The sequence below is a fragment of the Rhea pennata genome, chromosome 6 (assembly GCF_028389875.1).
Source record: "Rhea pennata isolate bPtePen1 chromosome 6, bPtePen1.pri, whole genome shotgun sequence".
NCBI lineage: Eukaryota > Metazoa > Chordata > Aves > Rheiformes > Rheidae > Rhea > Rhea pennata.
Window position 1 is genome coordinate 30,257,728 of NC_084668.1, and position 25,650 is coordinate 30,283,377.

The 25,650-nt window shown below is 36.7% G+C and overlaps 1 protein-coding gene across 3 annotated transcripts in view; it reads right to left on the minus strand.

Annotated features, from left to right (window-relative positions):
• Nucleotides 1-1,518: 1,518 nt before the first annotated feature.
• The window catches only part of STAT4 (signal transducer and activator of transcription 4), a 44,541-nt gene continuing 20,409 nt past the window's right edge, over nt 1,519-25,650 (minus strand). Inside the window, exons 6-24 of one of the 3 annotated variants that reach the window (XM_062579449.1) lie at nt 23,791-23,869; nt 22,088-22,173; nt 21,063-21,214; nt 19,654-19,812; nt 18,690-18,782; nt 17,734-17,793; nt 16,992-17,009; nt 16,813-16,906; nt 15,979-16,023; nt 12,477-12,560; nt 11,576-11,674; nt 10,189-10,324; nt 8,978-9,030; nt 8,057-8,151; nt 7,489-7,625; nt 6,911-7,099; nt 5,578-5,644; nt 4,947-5,055; nt 1,519-2,731 (exon numbers count right to left, since the gene is read on the minus strand). In XM_062579449.1, coding sequence (XP_062435433.1) covers nt 2,705-2,731; nt 4,947-5,055; nt 5,578-5,644; nt 6,911-7,099; nt 7,489-7,625; nt 8,057-8,151; nt 8,978-9,030; nt 10,189-10,324; nt 11,576-11,674; nt 12,477-12,560; nt 15,979-16,023; nt 16,813-16,906; nt 16,992-17,009; nt 17,734-17,793; nt 18,690-18,782; nt 19,654-19,812; nt 21,063-21,214; nt 22,088-22,173; nt 23,791-23,869 — 1,782 coding nt within the window. In that variant the 3' untranslated portion in view covers nt 1,519-2,704. Of the gene's footprint in view, nt 2,732-4,946; nt 5,056-5,577; nt 5,645-6,910; nt 7,103-7,488; nt 7,626-8,056; nt 8,152-8,977; nt 9,031-10,188; nt 10,325-11,575; nt 11,675-12,476; nt 12,561-15,978; nt 16,024-16,812; nt 16,907-16,991; nt 17,010-17,733; nt 17,794-18,689; nt 18,783-19,653; nt 19,813-21,062; nt 21,215-22,087; nt 22,174-23,790; nt 23,870-25,650 lie in introns of all 3 variants that reach the window. The other 2 variants (XM_062579448.1, XM_062579450.1) reach the window with 2 other exon arrangements.

A 25,650-nucleotide genomic window follows, 5' to 3' on the forward strand; every position in this document is an offset into this window, starting at 1 on the left:
GGAGGGGCGCCAGGGCGCAGGCGCGGCGCCGCGGGGGGGGGGGGGGGGAACCGGGCGCCGCGTCACGTGACTTCGGGGAAGGCGGCCGGGAGCCGGGAAGGCGAAAGCGAAAGCGGCGGCCCGGCTTCCCCCCCCCCCGCCGCGGCCCGGCCCGGCCCGGCCCGGCCTGGCGTCCTCGCCGCTCCCCGAGCCCGCGGCGTGTTCGAAGCTTGCTGCGTGGCAGGAGCCGCTCCAGGCGGGCGGCGGTTACGGGCCGGCCCGGGAAAGGGCCGCAGGGCGCGGGGGACTGACGCGGGTGATGAGCTGCGGCCCAGTTTCCCGTCGAAGTCCCGGTGACCAAGAACGAGAGCTGCAAACAAAACGTTTGTGCTCCTGCCTGGCGTTTTGCCTGCGGGATTTCCCCCAGCCCTCTCCCCTAAATTGCTTCGGTTGAGTGTCCTGTGCTTGCCTCCCCTCTGCCTTGCAGCCGTGTTCCTCGCTGGGACACCGCGACTCGGGGTGCTCGTGCGGGCCTTGGCACCTGTTGGGAGCTGCCCCCGAGGCCCGCAGCAGAAGCCGAGGCTTCGGTAGAGCTCCCCAGCAACAGGGATCGTTTCCTGACGTAGTGTGGATCCCGCTCCCCTCAAAGCGCGGGGCACGATTCTTGACGTCTTAAATCCTACCGAGCGTTGGATTCAGATTTGGGTGCTTTTTAAATAAAATGTTCATCGCGCATAGTAACTAACAGTTTTTATATTTGTTTAATTTGATCATGGTGATGTGGCCAAACACAAAGCACTTAACATTTTTTCCCTGTTACTTTTGACTTTGCAGCTGCAAACCATGGTGAAAGCATAAGTACGGTTAGTGAAAGCAACCGAAAGCACACGTTTCATCTTTTCAGTATCCAAAAGTGTCCCTTTCAACCTTTTTTTTTCCTTTTCTTTCCTCATTCCGCTTCATTAGAGCTCATAATCTTACTCATACTGACTTAAGGACAAAATTCTCACTTTTTACAAAAGGCTTGGGGTTAAGATACTTATTTTACAGAAGATGATTTCTGTATTTCTTAAAAGCAATGAATTGAATTGAAATTGCATGCCATTCAATTAAATGTTAAAACTACCTTTTGCAAAATCTTTATAAAAAAACAATGGTAATGCCAAAACCTGATCCTCAATCCTATCCAGTAACACGAACAGTACGGAGTTCAAGCCAAGCCAAATAGTTGCATTGCATGGGGGGCAAGGAGGAAGCAGGGAGAAGATTGGTTTACACATGAATTCGGACCAGTAGCCTTTTCACAGTATCTCTCATGCTATTTAGGTGGTCAGCAGTATAGTGCATTCCCAATTTTGTTTGTATTAAAATTGTGAGAACAGGTTAGAATGAAAAATCATACAATAGCTGATGCTAGGTGAAGTTACATTTGCTGCTTTAAAAGTTTGCATTACTGCTTGTAGTTCAGATCTAAGATCAACAAAGAAAAAACAAGCCTCTGTTTTTATTGTACCTCAAAAAATTCCCCAAAAGTCCAGGTAACTTTAAGCCAAACTCTGTGTTTATTCTTATCAGTCATATAAATTACAGAGGTTATAAAATTACATATACAGTTGCTATTGTCTGAATGAGCCTGTATACATGGAAGAGAGTGATCATGAAATTGTCAGTTTATTGCTCTATAGATTTTTTTTTTTGAGGGATAATACTGAAAAAAGAAAGTTAAACTGTGACTGAAAGAATGTTTTTAAAGGCAATTTACCATTTACTCAAAAACTAGTTACTCTGTTTATTAAATAAGTCTCCCACTGGAATGTGACATTCTATCATCTATTGCCCAGTGGTCAGCAAATGACGGAGCTCTTCAGTAATTTTTTTTTAAACTGTGCTTCCCAGTCTGCATTTACCAAATAGCATCCAAACTCTGCACCAGATCAGGATTCTTTGTAGGCTTCCTGATGAGGCTTACTGCAGTATTTGAATGCTTCACACCAATAGATTTACCTCTGCAACTATCTTGTGAGAGGATGAGGTTTTACTATGCCTGTCTTCCAGTTTTTGATTCCACAAGTTCTGTGTCCATTCACTTTCTAGAACTCCCTTCTCTTCCCAGCCTTGCCTCCTGCCTTGCATGACTTTTGCTGTGGCTGGATACAAACATCTGGCCCCCTATGCTGAAGGTGGATCAAACCCCAGATGCCTAGGGGACAATCAAACTCAGAGGGATGAGAATCTTCTCCTTAAAACAGAAGTCAAACCAACAATATACAGAAAGATCATTAAACAGAAGCCCTTTTGCAGAATGCATCCCAATTTTGCCCCTTAATCTCTTGAGTTATCCCCATATGTGGCTTTCAGGTGGTTTTCAGAAGCAAAATGTTTTCTTCTTATAATGTCATATTTACAGCAATTCTAGAGCCATTTATTTTACAAGTCAAATTTGTGCCTACTGGACTCTACTGAAGTCAAAGCACCTAGAAACCAAAAGGGATTTGCCCTTTTATCAGTGAAGACAGCAATTCTGAATTCCAGAAAGATGTTCTTTACAGCTCCACTGACACCATAGACAAGATTCTTGGTTTACATGTAATTGAAAGCAGAATGAGGCCCAAGAGTAGCATTACAATGGTTTTCAAGAAATGGTGATTTATAAAGATGATAAATATTGACTTCATTTAACCCATGCAGTGTCCATGCGGTTCTTTGTTTATCCAGTACCTGAACTTCAGTCAGTGGAATAAGGAGAACTCAGCTAGAAAAAAAAAGAATAAAATTATCAGCTTCAAGACAGTTACTGCTGTTCATTCAAAAATAACTGAAAATCAAGCTCTTTCTGGCTCAAAGTAATGGCAGTTTCATTTTCACACTAATAAAAACTTGTAAGACTCTGAAGATCCTTTCTCTAATTCCTCACAAAATCTAGTAATGTTCATCAGAAAAGACTTGTTGGAAACAGTTGCAATAAAAAGTACGTTTTTATGTAAACTTTTGTGGTTCTTGCAGCCCGTGCATAGGTAAAGCAAGGTTTTTACTGGTGTCTTGTTTTCTAGATGGGTAGCAGAATCTGGAGAGGAGGAATGGAAAGGGAATCCAAAAATACTGCAGAAAATATATCTTGCTGGGACTGAGTTATTGAGTTGTAAGATATTTTTCTCCTGCCATGACTTTCACTCTTGCTCTCTGCATCTCTCACATCTCTCTTTCGCTGACATCTCATGGAGAAAAAGTGAAGAGATACTGTTGCTTTAATAATGCAGACTGGCTGCTTACTGTACTTAGCTACTCGCCAGTAAAGAGTACGTTGTGTGAATTTGCGATGAATAAAGAAAAAAACTCTAAATTTCTCTCATTCTCATTCAGCAGAGTAACTAAAAAAGAGAGAAAGAAGTAGGAAATTGTCTTGAAATCTTCAAAGACTATTTTCTCCTCTAATTATTAGCAGAACTTGAAAACAGATTTAGCAAGAGCCTCCAGAAATGCACCTACCATCTGGCAGCACTGAACTAGTTCTCTAATACCCTTAAAAACTGCAGCATGACTACATTTAATTCTTCTAACTGAGCAGCTTGTTGTGACCCCAAAAGATAGTGCTGATCACAGCTAGTGGTTTAGAAGGTCCTGACAGAGCTGGTTTGTTATGCATGTAAAAAGAAACTGAAAATGTTTGGTACCCGGTGATAAACAAAAGTGAAGCCAACTATTCTTTTTACTGCAAAAACTTAAATGAAAATGTATACGTAGTTCACAAATGCGGTTTCTAAAGTCAGAACTGTTTTCATAGATATAAAAAAAATGACAAACAGGTGAAGATATGTCTCGGATTGGGTGTGGTACATTTTAACCCAGAGTTTTCACTCAAATTGGTATTTCATTTTTAGCTGACATACCAGTTTGCTGTAAGTGCTACCAGAAAAAGAAAGATGAAGCAAAGAAATATATTTTGTTCTTAATCAAATCTTCAGTTTATTCCATAATGAAGAATTCCTTTATTTTATACTTAAAATTTCACTGTACTTCCAAATAATTTTTGCTGTTTATATCTCCTGCACTGATGAGATCATTGATAGTCAGGATTCTGGTTTACCTTTTGTTCTGGCTGGGAGTAAGGAGGAATGTTTACAAAGAGACATTTGAAGGTGATTTGACAGGCTTTTAAATACATAACTAGTTTAAGATCATAAGTCATTGAATATATTGAAAACTAAAAAATATAACGTAGTACTAGAAAATGAATGTTTTCTTTTGAAGCTATTAAGGCCAAACCACTGCTGTGTTTCCTGATAGAATTCTGCTGGACAAATCTTCAGTGGGTATGAACTAGTGTCTCTCCAAGCCATTATTTAGACCAGTTCAGGCCTTGTAATCTGAAAGCTGAAATGAGCTGAAATGAGCTGAAATGAGCAATATGAGAGCTGAAACACTCTATGTTGTAGAAGTGCAGAGTGGGGAATACAATTTCTAGTCAGTAAGTAAAAAAATCTTCCTATGTACTCTTAGTGAATGATAGTTTTATTTACTAAAAATGTTTCAGTTCGCTTTTAACTTAGGAAACTTAGAGCAAGAAAAGTTGTGTGAATTTGCTGAATCTGATTTTTTTTTTTAATGCTTCTCATGTAGCTTCCCTCAGCAAAATCAATTCCTTTGTGTTATCTGTAAAATTAGCGCAATTCCTATGTATTTGTGAGTGTAGAAGCCTAATCCAAGATCATTGTATTATGAATTTCATGGTTCACTGGCCAGCGTATCGGGCAATTTCCTATAATTCAATGCCTCCAAGCATACTGCAGTACATCATCCTATTAAGAATAGGGAATGTCTGCATTGCTATTTCAAAATGTAATACAGCAACTGATGAAAAAGCTCCATTTTTTTCATAATTGCAAAAGCTTATTTTATAAGCAGCATATGTATTGTATATGTTCCATTTGCTTAGTATTGTGTTATGAATGGCAAAGTTTGCAACATACCGCTGTCTCAATCACTGTGGGACTCAGGTGTTCTCTCAGCACAGCATAAACGCTTGGAGACATAGGAAGAAGATCTGATGGAGAATGTGGATCTGTAGAATCAATTAAGCTTAAAAAAAAAAACAAAAACAAAAATAATCTTAAAAGCAACTTAAATCCCTCTAACTTGGTGCATAGCAGTGGAGTAGAATGTATTACTTCTGGTGAATGCTTAATTAAATCAGTTAAGACTGTAATGGGGCTTGCTGTTAGCTTTGTGGGCATTTGCCAACAACGTGGTATACATTTAAAAATAGAGGAGACATGACCAAGGGAAGAGAGGTTAAAAATGACTCTGCAATAACTGTTGGTGGAGAGGAAAAGCAGACAATGAAAGATACAGATCACAGTGCCACAAAGTCTGCATTACATTTTTACAAATGTTTTGCCATGTGGATGGGAAAAGCACTCCAGAAGTGAAGTTCTTCATTTCCCTTTCCTGTTTAGCATTCCTTGGCCAAACAAAAACATATGATGAGCTGCTATCCCCAACTAGTTCAATGAAGGGAGGGAGGCAGAGAAAAGTTGGAAACAGTATGTAAACTTAATGAAAACAACATTCAAAGTGTAATAAATCTATGAAGTTACTCACATTTTGGAGACTGGGATAAATACAGAAGGAACGTAACCTTTGACTCCTCCTTCAGAGGGCTTTGAGACTAAAAATCAATATTAGAGAAATTAAATATGGCCCAATAATATTGCTATTTATTGAAAATTGATTATCTGCTTTAAGAACTACAGACCATAATATATTAAGAGAAATGTGCCTGTTTATAATTAAATAAAAACTCATAAAAATGAGGGAAATTCCTGAGATTAATCTTTGTGTTCAGATCTTAGTGTCTCTCTCTCTCTCTGTCTCTCTCTCTTTCTCTCTCTCTCTCTCTCTCTCTCTCTCTTTCACACACACACACACACACACACAAACTCTCAATAAATGGGGAAAAATACCTGCATCATCATCTGAGACTATCATACAGTAAATGATGAAAGAGATCTCCTTTCATCAGGGAATACTTTGTTATGCTAAAAGCTTTGTATGTCTCAGGCTTTAGATTTCAGTTCCAGAAATGCTTTCATGGAATTTTATCTATACAGATAATGCTTCAGAGACACATTTTGCATGAAATTTAACAAATACATAGGTTTTTTGAGAATTGGAGCAGTAGGCAAAATCCACAGAATTAAAATGAAGAGGAAAAACACTTGTAGCCTCCAAATACCTTTGAGTAGTGTATGAATGACTTGAATTGAAATGGAGTTGTATCCTCTTATACTGTTACCTGGAAAAATCTTTTTTTTTGTGTGTGTGGGGGGGGAGGGAGGTGGAGTAAAGTTGATCTAAAAAATAGCTTGACTTGTAACTCAGAGAGGAAAGAGCATAGGCCTGCACCCATTCAGAACTAGTCTTGTCTAGCCCTTTTTGCATTTTCCAGTGCATTTTCCAGGGCTTATACTGCTGTCTGGTTGAGGTATTAAAGTGGGTTTTCCAAGCTGTTTGGAAAATACAAAATTACTTGAAATTAAAGAAACAGCATGCTATAGGGTTCCACAGTTTTTAAGCATGTAAGTAGAGTAACTTTTCAGTTTCATCTTCTTTCAACATCCAAGTACTTTATTTTGTGTTTGTAATGTATTGCTTGGGAAAAAAAATCCTTCTTTTTGACTCATTCTACCCCAAGGCCTACTTCTTAGCTTCTTTTAAATACTGATGTGATAGCATCTAATGTAACCTCTAAATCTATGGATATATTTGCAAAATGCAGCTGTATAAATGGTACTTATTAGAACAGTTCTCTTGAAGATGCTGATTAAAGGAAGCATCTGAATCTGTTCCCTTCCTCCTCTCCCAAAATTTACTGAGTAGCCTGTGACTTTGAAGTTGCTTTTCAGAAGAGGTAAATAGAGAAATGGAGCCCAACCTTCATTTGGCTGACAGCTGTAGTGTTTGCCAAAGGCCTTATCTTTGGGAATGTCTGGATACAGATACTTCAGAGGATTTTCAGGAACGTTGTCTGCCATAATAACTTTGTAATCTCGCAGTATGTCAGCAAAGGGCAGTGCAGTTAAACGACCTTTATTATAGGGTTCCACAGAATGGAATCTTACTTCTCCTGTAAAAAATACAAAGGCACTATAATTTTTGATAATAAAAATAGCTGAACAGCTGTAGCTGGAACATAGTTCAGCTTTTGTCTTTAGCTTATAGTGGCATGAGTTTTTTTCTTTTTAAACCAATATTAGCATCTGCAAGTTTATGCACGTAAATTTAAAGCCTGCAGGTATCTAATGAATTCATATATATTTATAAAGAGCTGATTGGTAGACTCTCAAAGTTTTGATCTCTGTTTCAATAAATATGATTCTTGCATCTTGCCCAAAAGTAAACTAAGCCATGATACACAAGCGTTATAAACCAAAGAAACGGTGGCTCTTGTACTGCAAATGTATTGCAGAATTTGAGCTCTATGTTATTGTTATTTTTTTTAATCACACGTACCATTTTCTAATTGATCCACCCAGGTAAAGGTAATTCCACCTAGATTGCTTTCACTAAACCGTAATAAAAATGTTCCTGGTGTCTTGTCTTTGAGCAAAATTCGTTCCTTCTCTTTGCTCACAAATCCCATTATGTACCTGAAATTTAATAGAAAATCATAGTTTCACTTTTGGAAAACTTCATTCTGTGTAATGCATCTGGCTAAAATTTATATAGCAATCCAAGTATGTGTGAAAAGCCTAGCTGCAAAGGCTTATACGGTCTTCAAAACATCACAAAAGCTTCACATGAATTACATGTGGAGTATGACAATGAGCTCAAAGAACTATGAAACATAATGAAATTCATCACAGTACTTGAGTGTATGCTAACCAAACAGATGAAAGAGAAATCTACAACCATATTTTTAATAAATTCAATGTTGTCCCCTTTTGGCAAAATTTTTGAAAAGTTACAGAAGTATTCAAGTTTTTGCAAATTCTCTTCTGTATAGCTAAAACTGAGCTTAATAAAGAAGAAAGAAAAAAGCAGAGAGAGATCAATAAACAGATGTTTCCTTATTGCTCACCCATCAATCCAAAGAGGAAGAATGTGTTTTTTAATTAAGTCCAGTATGGCTTCGAGCCAAACCCAAAAGGTAAAAGACTTTCCAGGTAAATGTTCCTAATGGTGGTGAGGGGGGAAGAAAGGCACATAAAAAGAGCATTGTGAGACTATCTTTTACACAACATCCATACGGCATGTCTATCTCAGTTTCTTAAGAATAACCTAGTCTGTGTTCCAGTGAGAACGACAAATTTGAACTGTTGATCTGAGTTAATTTCTCTTTGTCTGATGCAAAAACAACTGAGTTTTAAGAAATGCATTGGAAGCAACTCTTTTTTTCATTTTAAAGAAAAGTTCATATTCAATATTTCTTCCTCATTGTGAAATTATATTTTGAGAGAAATGACAGGAAGAAAGTTGAATTTTCTTCCAAGGTTCTATATGTATTTAATAACATAGTTACTGTAAGCCAAATAGATTTACCCTTCCTTCTCAATAATTCTGTCCATTCCTGTCAAAATTACTGAATATATTGACTGACTTGAACTAATTTAGGCCACATATGGGAAAATTCACTTATTGTATGCTTTGACAGCAAAAATTTACTTACTGCATACTTCGGTAGCACAATCTGTATTGATCATTGACAGAAATACATAGGGCATACTTGAGTATAATGTTTTCTAAAGCGAATAGAACGGTCAAAAGCTATTAAGAGTCTCATATCTGTAGTAATGGAACCAATTAGATCTCTTAGCCAAAGCTTTAAAATTCTGGAAACATTATTTTCATAATTACAGTTTTAGAATTTATGATTTTGCTAGGCCTAGGAGTCCTACAGATGGCAAGTGGGAATCTTTTCACTCATATCAGTGGGATGGAGTTAGCCATCTACGCAGGCAATGAGAGAAAGAAGCATCTAGTTGTACTTTCAGAATCTTACCTTGCAGAACTTTGCCCAGGATAATTGATAATCATTGTAACTGACTTGTTGCCCTAAAAGCAAAAAATAAAAATTCTTCTGAAGCTGCTGAAATAATTTAGCATCTATGTTTTTTTTTGAAAGAAAGTGTCATACATGCAGACCTGGAGAGGGATTCAGAAGGGCATTTGAAAGGACTGTGTACATGGAGAGAGTGTTCAGCTGCATTCAGCAGCTTTGTGTATCCTTTAGAAGCTACTACAAATGATAGCTTTGGGAATCTTTGCTTAAAGCAGTCTGGGACTTCGTTTCTGCACCACTATGTGCTCAGTTCCAGTCTTTAATGAGAGCTTGAAGTTTTGGCCTATCTTGAACTTCTGTGTTCAAAGATTTATTTTCTTACTATATGTATGTTTTCACTGATTTGCAATGGCACCCCTCAACTCCACTAATGAAGAAACATCCAAGAAACCATTAGGAAAAGTAATTTTGCTACCCAGGGAAATTGGTCTTAGCTTCTTAGCTAGGCAAGCAATAAAGATTTCTCGCAGTATTTGAAAAATGCTTTTGTTCTTTCCTGACAGTAGAAGTATTGCTACACCCTATGCTTTCAGCAAAATGAAATTCAGCTTGGAGTTTCTTAGAGCTTGTGACACATGTTACAATTGTTTCTTCTCGACAAACATCACATTTTTTTTTTAATTCTGCCCGCTTTTTTTAAGGCCAGTCCTTTCTGGAGGAGTCAGAATAAAGTGTTCACATGATCATCTTGCTTTTGAACTTAAGTCATGCAGGGCCTCTTTTCTACGTCCTCATCAGTGAAGGATGGATCCCAGAACTAAAAGGCCCAAAAGGAAAGGTTCTCCCCGCCCCCCCCACCCCCCCAAAAAAAAAACCAAACCAAACAAAAAACCCATTCCAAACTAAACCACATAAACAAGCAAAAGGACTTCTTTTGGATTTCTAATGCATGCAATCTTACTGAAACAAAGTAAAGTTCAGTGTGACTCTGATGCCCTCTTTCTTCAGCTTAGCTGCCTAGAAGTTCAGAAGTTGAATCACTTTGTGGTAAAAATAAGCTGACGTGTACTTTTCTTTAAAGGAAAAAAGTGTCGTAGTGGCATTTTTGAAGTCAGCACTGGAAATGAAGGTCATGCTAAAAGTTATCACCTGTGACTAGCACATAGAAGAGCCTAAAAGCAAATGCAATCTATACATTTCTATAAACTTACCTGTAAGTTTTTCTGCCAACATGTTGAGCTGCTCAGAATTAAGTCCCCGACCAACATACGATGAAAATTGCCAGCTCAGTACTTCTAAGAGCTGACTCAAAGTGGCAGCGGGGGGATTGTTAAAGAAAGACAAATTCTGCAACAGAATTAATGCTTTATTTAGACAGTTAGTAATCCTAAAAAACACTACAGCATGCAAAAGGAAGCTATAAGTAACTAAGCAGAATCTAGAAGTGTTAAAAACAGCATGGGATAGCTGGGGCAAATATGCCCTAACTTTGCCATCTTCTGCCACCCAGTAAGTTTCACTTGGGTGGCTAAGAAGAATGCTAGGAGAGAGGAGGAGATGAGACACAGAATGAAAGTGTGCACATGTCTCGGATAATAAAATACCTTGCTGCGTTTCTGGTAGCATCATGTGTTAGGACAATGAAAATACGCATAAACCTATTCAATAAATGCAGATAATCTCACTGTACTTTAACATATTTGGCACACAGAAATCTTAAAGTATTAGGCACGTGTATAGCAATATGTTGTTGAATTATTTGGCTCACTTTTTAATTTGATTTTTGGACTGTACCTCTAATGAACAAATTAATGACTACACAAAAGGCTCTTAGGAGCATCACAGAGCTATAATGAAGTCCAAGTGAGGTTAGCTGGCCTGCCAGCATTCTTAAAGGCATTCTGTGGTAAGCTATCTTGCTCTTTCTCTCCTCAGAACACCTATATGAGAGCTACTAATCTCCAACTGAAAACTTAAGAGCTATTGACAGCACCATTCTACCACCTGCAAAAATAGTAACAGATGTCACTGAATCTAAAATATGTGCTGAACCAGCAAGAAACTGAGAAATAATGATCCTGATTTTGCTCAGCATTAGAGCTACTAGATGGTGCTACATAACACTTATGATCTGCTCCAAAAAAAGTAATAGCTTCTATAAAATGCATGAGGGAAACAGCATTTAAGTACAGTACAGATCCTGAGTTTGACAGCTTTGAGTTGTGTTAGTAGACTCTGTATTTCTTGCGGAGTACCAGGTACAGTTCTGCTCAACTGCATTCAAGAAAGACAAGTTCAAACTAGAAAAGTTGTGGAAAAGGGCTATTATCTTTCCTTAGTTTGAAAACCGCTATTCAGCCTAATAAGGTTGCACATGGTTTTATGCCTGGGCAGGAAACAAAAGGGAAGGGAAACAATGTTACAATATAATGTTCATACAGGCTAAAAATGGGTATAAGAATAACATGCATGAATAAAATAAGGCCAGTATAAGAGGGAAACACAATCTTTTTTTGTATGTGTTTAAATGCGTATGGCAATCAAATAATGGAAACTTGAAAATGCAGGAAGCCTGTATTTGCAAACTGAAGGACCTACCTGAGGATCATTGGTTGATAGATTGTACCAAATAATAGAAGCCCAAGCATTGGGTAATTGGCTGACATTGGAAATCATCACGACTGGCAAAGAGCTTGTCTGGTGGAAAGAAAGAACAGTCTATGTTAATGTTGCTGAGGAAAGTGTTAGTGCTGCTTTAGCTTTTGTTTTCTTTTAACCTCCTGTTTCTTTTCCTCTTGTCCTTCGTTTCCCCAAAATCTATTCTTTAGCCTGGGATCTTCTAGTTCAGTGCAGCAGAACCAACTGTGATGTTTAAACTTTGTTCAGCCTATATTTCAAGACATGGGGAGAGTTTCACAGGACTCTCAGGACTCAGGTTTAGCTGAACCTAAGTAGCAAGCTTAACAAGCGTAGCTACACGATGCCTTCTTGACAACGGTACAGAACAGAAACTGCATGGCTGCGTGGAGCCAGAAAAGGGATTTATGGTATACCTTGTCACTAAAAGAGGTTCTAAAGATCATGTTAGCTACATAAGGATATCATCAGGCTCTGACTTGCAATTGGTATCATAGACTTTCTCCAGTGCTATAGTTTATCATGCTTTATGCAGCGGTGTGCCTTCCAGACAATACGGTAGGGATTTTGTCACTGACTTCAGTAGATCTCACAGTCTTTGCTTAGCAAGATATATTGCCTTTGTGTAGCTTTTCAAAATTACAATGAGAGCCAATATTTGAGCTTCTAACAGAAGGACTAAAAATTGCTCCTGTAAATCTCTGTTTCTGTCCAGAAGTTCTGGAAATCTTACATCTGCTTATGGTTACTGCTGACGATAAGGATAGGCAGACCTGTGGTCTGGCCCAACATAGTTGTTCTTCTATAAGCAGCTGGAAAATATTTTTTATTTTTGCCACAGAAAATTGGCTGGAATACTCACTTCCAAATTTATAGTCAATCCATACAGGCAGACCTGTGTTTCAAAGCTGATGGAGTGCAGTTCTTCAGTCACCATATGAGGGCCCTATGCGAACAAGTAGATTAATAAACAGAATGCACAGCTGGCATTTAACATTGTCTTGGTACTCCAAACTGTTGAGATCACACAACATTCAAAAAAACACCTCTCAAATTTATAAATAGAGCAGGAAAGGAAGGAAGGAAAACATTTGTTTGTTAAACTCTGTGACATTAAATCAGTCCAGAAATCTAGTGGTTTTTCTGAAGAATCTAAAAAACACACTAAGCATTGGCAAAGGAACACTATTAAACTTTTAAATTTTGTTTCGAACATTTAAATGTTACTTTTAAACATGGTGTTGCACATTCAAAAATTTAGCAGATTACTTTTTGTGTCTGAGGAAATGTCTCAACCTTTTTTCTTTTCTTACAGTTTCTTCACTGATTGACAATTCTAACTTAACTAGAGATAATAAACTTCAAACTAGAAATAAAATGATGAACAAAAGAGGACTTGGGTCTTAAAGGAAAAGTATTCTAGGACGGGGACATACTTGTCATTGTAGTATACTCAGATGGCACTAGTTGAAGGACTAGAGGCCTAAATCATTAACCCAAAGTAAACCTGGTATAAAAAAATAAGCTTTTCTTTGAGAGAAAAGAAAATCTGTTTGGCATGGTTGATTAAAGTTTGTAGTAGATACTTTTTGTTTTGGTTACAAACAAGCATTGCTCAGTAAAGATCAGAATCTCTACCCGTTGGGAACAGCTCTTTTGCAATTTGTTTTGATTCCCCTGAAACTGAAAGATTTTTTTTCCTTTTCCTGTTTATTCATTGTCAGACATTTGTTTTGTCATACTTTTTAAAAAGCTCAGAAATCTGTGTTACTGAATCAAAATACTTCTATTTCTATTTACTGAAATATTCCACATTAAGTTAATGTAAAATAAAACCATTCCTTCAGGAAAGTGCCTCATGGCCTCATCCTTCTTATGAAGCACCTCCTTCAGGACACGGATGGGAAACTATAGCAAGAGATAATGTGTGAATGAAAGGTTGAGATCACAAGAGAACCTCAGTTATCTGAATTATGAATTTGCCATGCAGTAGGAAAACACAGCCTGGAGCTGCATCACAGAATAAACTCAAATGTTTTAGTACAGGTAAAATCAATCCAACTCAAACTGTATTGCTGACACAAAGTTGAAAAAGGTCAGGAAAAATGCTCTCCCCCTCTGATTTTTGATTTTGCAGAAACCAAAATTTTCCTATGGAAAAAAATCTTTAAGGCAAAAAAGCACATCTACATGAAAGTATATGGAATATGACCTCAAATATAGCGAGCTGTCAAAAAAATTTTTTTTTTACGACGTAAGTCATAACTCGCAACTATATTCCAAGCTTACTAAACATCCTATAACAAACCAAGTTTCTGTATTATCATAGGTGCTGTTAATCATACAACTTGTTCCCACTAATAATAATTGCACAGATTGTGCTTTGACCGAGGAAAAGCACCATCTGAGGAAATTAACAGGCAATTACGTCAGAGCTGTTGTCATTCTCCATGGCCATGCATTTATGTGCAGCTATATACGCAGAAAGTGAGTGTGAAATGCTACCAAAGGTAGAACAGTAACACTTTTACACCTACATTTTTGCATTTGTTTAACCTGATGAAAATGTCTTTGTAAGCAGCAAAGTAATTGGGAAGTGAGTTTTGAGTTTCAGTGTTGCTAATCAAGTTGTAAGTTATTCCATTCAGAAACACAGTATTAAGCACGCACAAGTATCTTCTGCTTTAGGTTTCTGGCTAAAATTATCTGTGCTGATCACACCTTTCTTTTGTACTTAAAGATTACTTGTAATAACTTTTGTACTTGCATAACTACATCTATTCTGGATGTGATATGAGTTCTTTTTTTTAACTTACTAATGCAACTTTACCATTTCCACTGTGTAAAAAAAGTTACACAGCTATTATGTATCTTACAGCAGTATAGTCTATTTTGCTTCCTAGGTAAGGATATGGTATTCATATACACATTTTATGTAATTTCATTCATCTCGGTAGACTCTAATGTAGCACTGGCAATGGCTGAATCATTGGTTGCAAGCTTCTGACTCTTGATTCAGTCGGAGGGTTCACCAGCAGATTTTTGCTGTTAAATAGCTACGCTAAATTTATGATGATGGTCCATGGCCACCCTAGACTTGCTGTCTATTTGTGTTTTTTCCCTTCCCTCTCCACTGTCTTCAGTTCCTGGTTGAGAACATCCACTGTCCTTTTTCTCGGAGGTGTTCTTAGTATGAGTTTCCCACCCATGCAGCAGAGATCTGGATGTGAAGGCTGCTGGGAGTAGCACAGGAAGGTGGGAGTGCTCTGCGAAGTGGGGCATGTGGGAGACACGGTTCTGCATGTGGGTTAGCACTGGCAAGTTGGAGTCGTACAATGGAGGAGTAACGTGGAGCAGTGGAAGCTCGATGTTGGCTGTGCTGCAGGAAGCAGCTGTGTGTTGGAATGGATGTCTTTTGCTTTGGAAAGTCATAGCATAGATACAGAATACAGGTGTGCTAAGTACAAGGATGCGTGTAGTACAGCCTCAGATGTTGGGGTGATATGGGCTGAGGGTTGGACTAGGTGACCTCCAGAGTAGGTCCCCTCCAACCTTACCATTCTATGATTCTATGCTACAGTGCAAATTCCCAAGTTATCTTCAAATCCCAGTTGGCCCTCAGTCAGCAAAAGGATACCTATCATTGGCCTACATTCATACTATATATCAATAGTACAATACTATTCCCTAGAAAGCAGGAATGTACAGATTTTGAGCATTTCTGCTAGGAGACAATCAGGTGCAACACTGGTTCATTTTACATGCCAGTTGATATGTGTACGTCTTGTAAAGTCTAGATACTTCAAAGTTGCTCTTTATTAGGTCCAGCATGTCATAATATAAGGTCACCACAAGGGGGGAACATAAGACTAGATTCAGATAACTATTAGTAAACTAATCACACATTTGTTCCAGTTGAGGCAAGCAAAATTCTTTGATGCAAGTATAATTAAACCCCTTTTTCAGCTGTAAACTTGGCCAACAGAGTATATATTTAAAGAACCATTCCTATGGGAAAACTGTATTAAACAGAAAACTCAAAAAGCTTATTTTTTCAAAATGTAAATGTCAGACCAAAAAGAAGGCATTAAAGACAAATGCATACATTCAGATTATTACTTCCTACCTCCCTGTAACGTTTTTAATACATAAATTTGAGGCATTTAATCAAAATTTCTATGATTACTTCTGAAATTTCTTGTTATCTCATCATATGATAATTGAGTTCTATCCTTTTTATAAGGATACTATATATTTCAAAACCTAATATACTTAAATATGTTTTGCTGTATGAATTAAATAAAAGTCAATCTGAAGTACACCTCAGAGAAATCAAAAATACTATGTAAAATAAATCCACGAACCTCATTTCCTTTGCTCCCAGCACTCGATTTCATTTCTTTGGGTTGCTGTATAAAGCAAAACAGTATTTATGTAGAAAAGAAACTACAAACAGAAGTACACACAAAGAATACCATTTGTAACCATGGTACTCTTAGTGTATGGGTATAATTAAGATTTATTTCCTGCATATGAGTTAACTCTAATGAAGGCTCTGACACTATACCTTGAGAAGTCCATTCAGTAATCAATATCTTGATATTTCCAAAGAATTTTTTAAGTGACTAGCTTATAATAAGGTTAATATAGTAAAGCTTTAATTAGGTGCTTGCTAAATATGTAATACAACATAGAAATAAAAATCTTCAACCTCCAGTTCCTTTTGCAAAACTACAATGATACACTGCATATGTGGTTAAGCCACAAAAATACCATAGGTGAAGCAGTCTATTTAGAAAGCAAAATTCATCAAGATATTAGAGAAGTTACAGTAATACAGTCCTGCAAAAGTCAGTCATCTCAGGCATTAATTTCAATCAAATCTAAAACATTCAATTAGATATTTCCCATAGACTTTCTTTATGTATTTATTTATTATAAACTCAGTTTCTTAAGAGCTATGTAATTTAGCATGACTAGCCTTTTCCTTTACTGGCATTAAAATAAGATTTACTTTGTTCTTTCTGTGAAAATCTGTATGTTTATCTTACAGAAGTAAGGAATAGGGTAAAGAGGTTCTAGGAGTAAAGGAAGAAAAAAAACAAGTGTATATTCAACAGTAGTACAGTTCTTGTCTAGTTGTAAGAAATATCTTAGTTCTTTACTAGGGGGTCGTAACAAGAAAAGAGCAAACTTACCAAATGCCGAAATTCTACAGACAGACTTCCATTTGCTGATTCATCCATGTTCATAGCCTTCACATGAGTTCCACATAGAACGAATCTGCGATTACTAGGGAAGACATTACACTTATGTGCTCAATGGCAAGTAATATCATATTGGATAATTTAAGAAATTTCGTATTTTATTTTCTTACCTCACAGTTGAAACATTCCTAAAATAGAAGACGGGCAGAGGGAAGAAACAGACTTGTGAATCAGTGAAAGTTTAAACCATACTTACATTTAGAAACATGTTTTGAGACAGCAGATTTTGGTTTGTCTGTTAAAGTTAATATGTATAACCAATATAAATGCATTTTTTAAACAAGTAGCTGAAACTATACAGCACTCTGGATTGCTGTAAGAAATAGGGACATGAAGGAGCACTGAACCCCTTATAGAGGAGGATTTTATGTAAAAGCCTTAATTTCAGAGAGGGGTAAAACTCTAAGCTATCATAGCTACTACTTACAGCATCAGCTTTCCAAGCACAAACTTCATATACTAACTGGGGCAGCTGCACTGAAGGTACGGGGGCTATGAACATGAGATAAGTGACATTTCAATACAATCTATCCTACAAATGGAGTACAATTTAATTCAAAGTTTTAGTATGATGCTATTATTTGAGACTGATGAATTTCATCCAAATCTTGAAACAAATCTTAAATAGATTTCTTGTCTCAAATTTAAAAATATTAATAAAAAGTGGAAGTTTATTTAAAAAACACAAACTTTCCACTTTTTCTGAAACAAATAAATGTTCTTAATGTTTCTTTTTTTTTTTTTTTTCCTTTTTAAAGTGCCTTCTAAATCAGACAGGGTAGCAACTGAAAAACCTGTATTGTTTCTGTAGGAAGAGAGAGTTGTCTAATACTTCACTTTAAAGTTTCTTACTTGTCAATAGTTGCTTTCACTCTGATTTGGTAGTTCAGCTCTGGCAACTTAATTAGCAGCCTTTGAAACAGAAAGTGTAAAAGTGAACAGTCAAAATCAGAAACTCTTTCAGAATAAACTTGTTTGTCAACAGAAAATATTACAGACCAGTAATTCCACACCAAAGTATCTTAAATGATTATAATCTGAAAAGACTAAGCATCCAGGATTGTATCATGATTCAAAGGGTCCCATACTCAGAAAGGATGAGCTGATTCTAATGGCAATTCTTCTATCCTCCCTCCACGTATGTGAAAATGTTAGTATACGCTCGAGGGAAGGGATAGAGAGACAACAAAAAATATAACCAAGAGATAGACTTTGCATGATCTGCAACTGCATTGTACATGTGCATGTGCTTCACGTTCCCTTTCCATTCCTGACCCCTACATGTTCCATACTTTCTTTCTGCTGCTAGATAGAAATGAAATGCGAGTTCCCCTCTAATCTTTGTCTTTTCCCAAAGTGGGCAAGGAGCCAGTGGGAGAGAAATAATTTCTGTCATGAAGACACCAGAGCCTCCAAAAATGCTGAAATTTCTTTTTCCTAAGAGCAAGAGTGGCTCTGAAACTATTCTAGTATTGGCATGCATTATATGGAACATTACTTGCTTAGTTTGCAAAATCATTAAAGCTAAATTAATTAAATCTAATACATACAAAATCCTGAAGGTACTGGCTTTTTCCCCAAAAATCTGCCTGTCTTCCTTATGCCTATTTGCTTCTTATTGTCACTTATTATGAGTGACGATTCTGCAGCATTTATATCTGCACTCAAGGAAACTCTTACTGGAGTCAAAAGTATCTCTGCTTGACTCTAAAAAGAACTTGCTCTGCTTTGTTTTTAAACTCTGAAATTGTCTCCTAGGATAAAATGTACACAAATGAAGGAATTTATATGAGATTTCCTTTCCTTACCTTAATTTAACAGTGAACTGTATTAAAGTTTTAAGAACCATTGGTCTCTGGGGATGTGTTGGCATGCAGGGCTGCCTTTCAACCACAAATGAACTAGTGTGAAAAGAAATGAAACAAATAGACTGATAGGAATATGCATAAATGAACAGTTGTACTTAGGGAAAAAAAATTATCTCACTGAGGCTTATTTTTCTACAGATGCTGAAGTGGGATGTACAAATTCCAACTCTCAGCTCTCTAAATGAGTTAGTGGTCTAACCTGCAATTGCATTATTCCCAGAAGAAACAGATATTTGGAATATATTAAAGCTCAGAACAAACTCCACAGCACTGACACATTGGATTCACTGGGAAAACCCAGACATGTGTCATAACCATGAAACTAAACATGAAAATACACTGAACTCGGCTTCAGTGAAATTAAATACTCATTTTCTTTTTTTTTTTTCAATTTTCAAAAGACAAGTAGCCATGTTTTCTTTCAGATAAAGCTAATAGAATAGTCACTTGTGGTATATCTCTAGGATAGCCAATATGAAAGGGAAGAGGAATAATGACAGTAAGTATTTTATATGTTAATAGGTCAATTTAGGAGGGAAGAATGTCTTGGTGAGGAGGAGGAAAGACAAGGAAGAAATTGAAACTCATCACTTTACTACAACAACTTTTCTCAGTAGTATGTCCATGACTCCTACTGAAGTAAGTGGATTTTCTGTGTACATCTACAGGCAGAACTTGACCACAAAACTTTAAGGGCTACACATGAGAAGCTGCCTGGTGGTACCATCAGCTTCTATGAGTTTTGATTTAAGGTGTACATACTTTCTACATTAGGAACTAAATCTTTAAAATTCCTGTAGACCCAACCCTTTTTCATTTTTTATTTTTAACAATATAATCTCACTGTTGCCAATAAACTGTGTCAGTTCAAACAAATGATGTAAATTTACAATAGTTTACGTACTTTCGGAAAAGATTGTAGACCAGAAAATTGACTTTTTCCAGCAGCTGAGGTCTTTGCACTGGGATAGGATCTCCATCATAAGTCAGTCTGGTCAACAGTTCATCCAGTTTTTCCAGCTGCCTTCTAACTTGAAAAAGACTCTCTGCCAACAGTGTAAAACTACAGCAGGACAAAAGATTAGTTTGCATCCTTTCATGTAAATTACTTATTAGAACATAATGGATACTAAAGTTCTTGCTTAGACAAATCAGAATCAGTACTAATTGGTGCTTTTTAGCTTTATACAAACTAAAGACCATTCATTATCTTTTGACATGAACATATACAAGGTAAACTCTCCTGCTTTATTTTCAGAGATAAATACTTTCTCAAAAGGCTTCACTGACAGCAATGCAACATTGTCCGTGATGACATTTAGAAGAAATACATATGTGATTTGCATGTACAGTATTTGTGCCAATTTTATTTCTCTCCTACAACTTAGCAGTTTTGCAAAATGTGCTCTTTAAAAGGAGAATATTTATATGAAGAAAAAACAAGTTATCAAGTCTAAGGAAGCAATTTTTTTCAGAAATGTAAAAACATGACAATGAAAATAAAATCCAAATGTACTTGATAATAGTTTAATAGTATATGTATATATAAAAACATAATTTTAAGCTATTTTTAAATATCTTCAATATAATAAAAATACTTTAGTGGAAAAAAACACAAAAAGAAAAAGCAAAAAAGTTAACTTTTTATTTACATGTTAAAAAAAAAAAGTTCATTGCTGTTCTCCTTTCTTTTTCTTCTTACTCTTTACTTCATCTTTTCCAGAAGAGTAGAAAAGTTTGACAGGAGAGAAATGAACATGATGGTTACATTCTCCAGCTGCCTTATCTCTTTAAACGTAATGCTACTTGGTTTTAGCTGCAATTAGCTTCTTTAGAGTAGTGTTCTATTACCATGACAAAGAATACTTTTTCCATTTAGTTCCTGCTCAGTTTTAAGTCTGGAGGAGTGATGTACCTACTGAGTCAAAGCATGAAGTGTCTACCCAGCTCCTACCTAGACAAAACTCCCACTATCCTTAGTGACAAACTCAGTCAGCACAGTTCTTACTCAAGCAAAACTCCCTACAAGATGTGTATCATATACCTGGAACAACTGTCAAACCAAAAAAAGAAATAATCAACTGCAATGGCTCAGTCTCAGCAGTTCATTGTGGTGTTATTCACTCCAATAGCAAATGTTGTCTATCAAAACCAACTGTATTTTACTTGCTTATTTGCTTAGCTGCTAATGAACTTGCTGCTGTTGCAAGGTAGCAAGCCAACTGATGTAAAAGGATCATGATTTCATGCTTACTGTTGAGCAGTAGACTTCCTGTGGTTTTCAGTGGAAACATAAGCTAAATGTAAATTTACCAGTTCTGGAGCTGGTCAAGCCCACCGTGGAGAGGGCCTCCAATGCAGGCAATCTGCTGGCGTCTTTTCCAGTCTAGCAACTCTTCAGTCAGCATATTGTTCATCAAGACATCAATTTCATGAATTACACGTCCTATTTTACTGAGTACTTCCTGTAGAATAGGAAAGTTGTCACAAACTGACCACGGATAACAGCCATAAAATTCAGCAATTATCACAGAGAGCTGATTAAACTTTTGAATTATTTTGAAAGTAACTCTACTTAGCCTCTACCACTTTAGCTTCTTTTTAACTCAGAGGTGATTATATTCATCATCCGTTGTACTTAAAATTAACCCTGAATATTGATGAAATTTTCTTCATAAAACTTCTTTTTATGAGCGGGAGGTACGCAGAAATTGCTGTCTTCATTGTAGGTATACCACCTCCGGGATGTAGACACTTACAAGTACTGTCAAGGCCAGAAAGTCCTTCTTTTATTTTGTATGGTAGCCAATGCACAGCTGTGGATATTTTTTGTTAGATTGCCTGCTTCTAACTTTTAAAAAACATCTAGACTCAAATTACCTAAATCCATTACTTTCTGTACAAGCAAGGAACTGGTCAAGGGAATACTGACCATATTCATGTCATACTCTCAGTGCTGCAGAACAAAGTACTGTTTCTTTAGGAATTTGGGGGCTTCTTTTTGCAATTATTAATTATATTTATTTTGAATACTTTAAAAGCTATAGATCTCCAATTAAGTTATCTATCTAGCACAGTACATAAGTAGCGATGCCCTCACCTTCCTTCTAATGTGTACAGAATGATGTCCCTGATTAGGCTGTTACTTAATGGCCAATTTATTAACTACTAGTCAAAAAACGCCCGCACAAAACCTTTTGTGTACTTCAAACTCATACTCTACTTGTCTGCTCTTTTGAGAAGAGGGTTTTAAAAGGCACATATACACATTAAATTATTCAGTGTGGGAATAAGAAAAGAAAGCAAACGAACCACAAATGACAAAACATGTCACTAACCTTTCTCTTGTAGTCTAAAGTATTGAGCATAGCCTGCAACGTCAACATTTCCTGTTTAATGAGGGCGCTGTTTTTGTCACTCTGCTCTGCGGGAGGATGAAAAAAAAATCACCTAGTAAATTCAGTGTAAATGTGTGTGTGGGTGTGTGTCTGTGTGTTTATAGTAGGGAGAGGGGGAAAAACCATGACCAGACTGCAGTATGAAGTAGTGACAAAATTGACTGTAGACATCAATAAATTATGTAATAATATATTTCACTTGAATAGACTAACCTTAACACAAATTTAAGATACAGATGTATGACCTCACTCTTTATATATGTATGTGCATAGAGAAGAGGAAAAGGTTGAAAAGATAGATAAAAATCTGTAAATTTCTTATTCATGTGCATACTGGTGCATTATACAAGTCTGGCTTAGATCAACGACTGATCTGCTGTGCAGAAGTGTTCTCACGGTGTCAGCAGTTCGAGTACAGCTCTTTGGACTCAATATGAATTACATGGCTGGTTGAGGGAATGAAGGTTAGGCATCTGAAATGGAGATTAAGTGTTTATTATCATGAGGATTTCAGCAGCCATGAGTACTCTTTGCTTGGTATTGCCCCCTCTCCGCAACATTTTTTCTCCTTTGGATCATGCATTAGTTCCAAGCTTGCCCCACTTTTTTTCCACATGCAGACTGTTCCCCCACTTCCTCCTGTTTTGCTCTTCTTGCATCTTATATGCTACCTTCAAAAAATAATTTGGTGCCAACTGTGTCTGCTGAGCTCTGGATCAGTGTCTTCCCCTTACATCAGAATATGTGTTTCAAAAGAGACAGACAAGTAATTGATTGTAAAATCAGCCACAGCAGTTGCTCACGCACACATTTTAAGGCACTTCAAGCTGGCTGTGCTAGTGTATAGCATTTGTTGACACAATCAGATTTCCAGCTCTGAAAGTCATTTAAGCAAACATGTTTTATTTCACAAGTAGGCTAGGTTTCAATCATCTGCATGGTCAATAATGATGGCTGAGCTGATGTCCAGCAACTCAAGCTACGGCGACTTGGATCTCTTCTGATTGCCCGGCCATGTCCTGCCTTAAACATATAGCACTGTCATCTTTAAGAACAGGGACATTGCAAGCCCCATACATCCCTCCATGTTTAAAAGGGAGATAATGTAAAGATATTTGTGCAGACACAGGTGGACCTCAGTTTCCTTTCTGAAAGAGATCACGCAAGGACTGTGGCAGCGTGCAGACCTCAGAACCATCACAGGCTAATAAAACATGCATTCAGAATATTTACCAGTTCTTTATTACCACTGTAGTCAAAAAAGAACAGAAAGCCAAGTTAGAGGATAAAAATTAGTTTCGCACAACTACACTATGCGAAATGAGGCTCTTCCACATCCTGCCAAGGAAGGGACATGTCAAGTATGAAATGCAAAAATATGTTCTTTAAATTAAGAAAATTACTATTTCCATGCTGTTAAACAGCTTATTTATAGAAAATAACTGTACTTTATCAATAATTACCCTCTTAACTCAAAAGAGTCATTACATTACTGGCTACAATTTCATGTAAACTTCCGAAGAATCTGGTTTTGTACTTACATATATTAGTTGGGTAACACATGAAAAACAACCGAGACTGGACTCTAGCCCCCAAATCGGTCTTTTCCTAGATAATCTAAAAATTACAACAAAAAATCTTACCTAAGCTTTGTATTGTTTTATATCTGAAGTCAAATTCCTCTTGCAAGTCTTCCAAGTATTTGACATCTTGGTCTGTCATCTTTCCCAGGGAAAATGAAAGAAGTTATTTGGGTAATTACAATGACGTGAAAAGAAATGTGTTTTATAATGGATAAATGCATAATTCAGTATTTTCTTTTCCTACCATTTTAAAGTTCCTAAGCAGTTCTGGAAACTTTAGGAAAAAAGATGATAGAATTAGGAATGTGAATATACATTATTAGACAGATTTATTTCACTTGTTCAGAAAGTCAGCTGTTATTCTCTCTCCCATAGTGAAATTTTAGTTGATGCAACTGACCTGCTTCTTGTATGTTAGTTCAATGATTTAGTGCAAGATAGAAATTATTACATTTAGCCTGAGTTAAATTTAAATTATTACACCAATAATATTACTCTCTGCTTGCAACTTTAAAGCAGCGCAAAGATTTTCCCACTTTCTGTTAACATCTTAAATCATACCATGGCTGACATGGTGGATTAATGTTCTCTTAAAAGTGAAAATCAATGATTATATGCAGCCATTCTTAAAGATACGCAAAAGATTTTTTTAAAAAGACTAAGTCAAGCAGTAATTTTGGAAAACTAATACCTCTGTGTGAACAGCAGCACCTATCCATGAAGACAGTGTCAACAAGTAGCACCTTCTTCTGAAGAGCTTCAGATTTTTGTGTTTTTTCAAACATTTGTTTGTTATACATTAAAATTTGAAGATCTGCAAGCTTTCTTGAGATCAATATTTTTTCTCAAAAGCCCCCTACCTTGTACAAGACTGTCTTAAAACAGGATTACATTCCCTGAAACGACTGATCGAAATTTAGGCTAATGAATAACTTTGCATTGACTTCAGTGGAAAATTGAATGGGGTCTGCAAAAATTAAAAAGGTGGAGCAAGGGACAGAAACACAGTTCAAGGGCTTTATTTTTAGATAATTCCTCAAGAACTTGGATAAAGAAACAATTTTTTTTTTTTTACTGCTTTGGCATTTTGCAAAGTGTTGCTTGCATGTTTACTACAAAAAGTCTAGAAGGTATTTTCTAATGATCATACAATTTACAAAGATAATTTAAATATATACTAATTTAAATATATATAAACATATATTTAAATACATATATAAATATACATAAACTAGAAAATATCCTATCTTACTTCTGGAGCCTGTTTCTGTGTCATTAATAGGAAGCCTTGATTCTGCCAGCAGCTTATAAACAATCCTTTTTAGTTCCCTGAGATATGCAAACTAAGCATTTGGGAAAAGTATAAAACTCATTTGCTAAAGTAGGACATACAGAGTTAATGATTTGTTTTCCTTTTCATTTTAGAGACTAAACTTTGACATTACCTATGTAAGTTATGAAACTGCCTATACAAGGAGCTTGCTTCAGTTGCTCTGTTCAACTGAATTACCTACTACAAAACCTTGCATCTAGAAATTATTCTAATTTTCACTGTCTTTCAGTGAATTTCAAAAGAATGACTGCACTTCCCCATATAGAGGCCCACAGACAGGTTTTACATGAAAGTTTATTGAAAGGAGTTTATGCTTGCTAGACACAGCTGAAAGAGCAATGTGGTAGGCTACTGGGCTGCAGCTTTGGTTGCTTTTGCTCTGCAACTCTTATCTTATTACTCTATGTTGATAGAGATCTAGTACCGCATTCTTCTAAAGCTAGCTTTATCCTTTTAAGGGTTTTATTCTCTGCCCTACTTTCCTCATTCAAAGAGATACTTACAAGAGGAAGCTTATGAAAGGAAGCTACTGGGACCCCTTTCCAGTATACCAACTGTGTTGTTCTTGAATGGCATATAAAAATAAT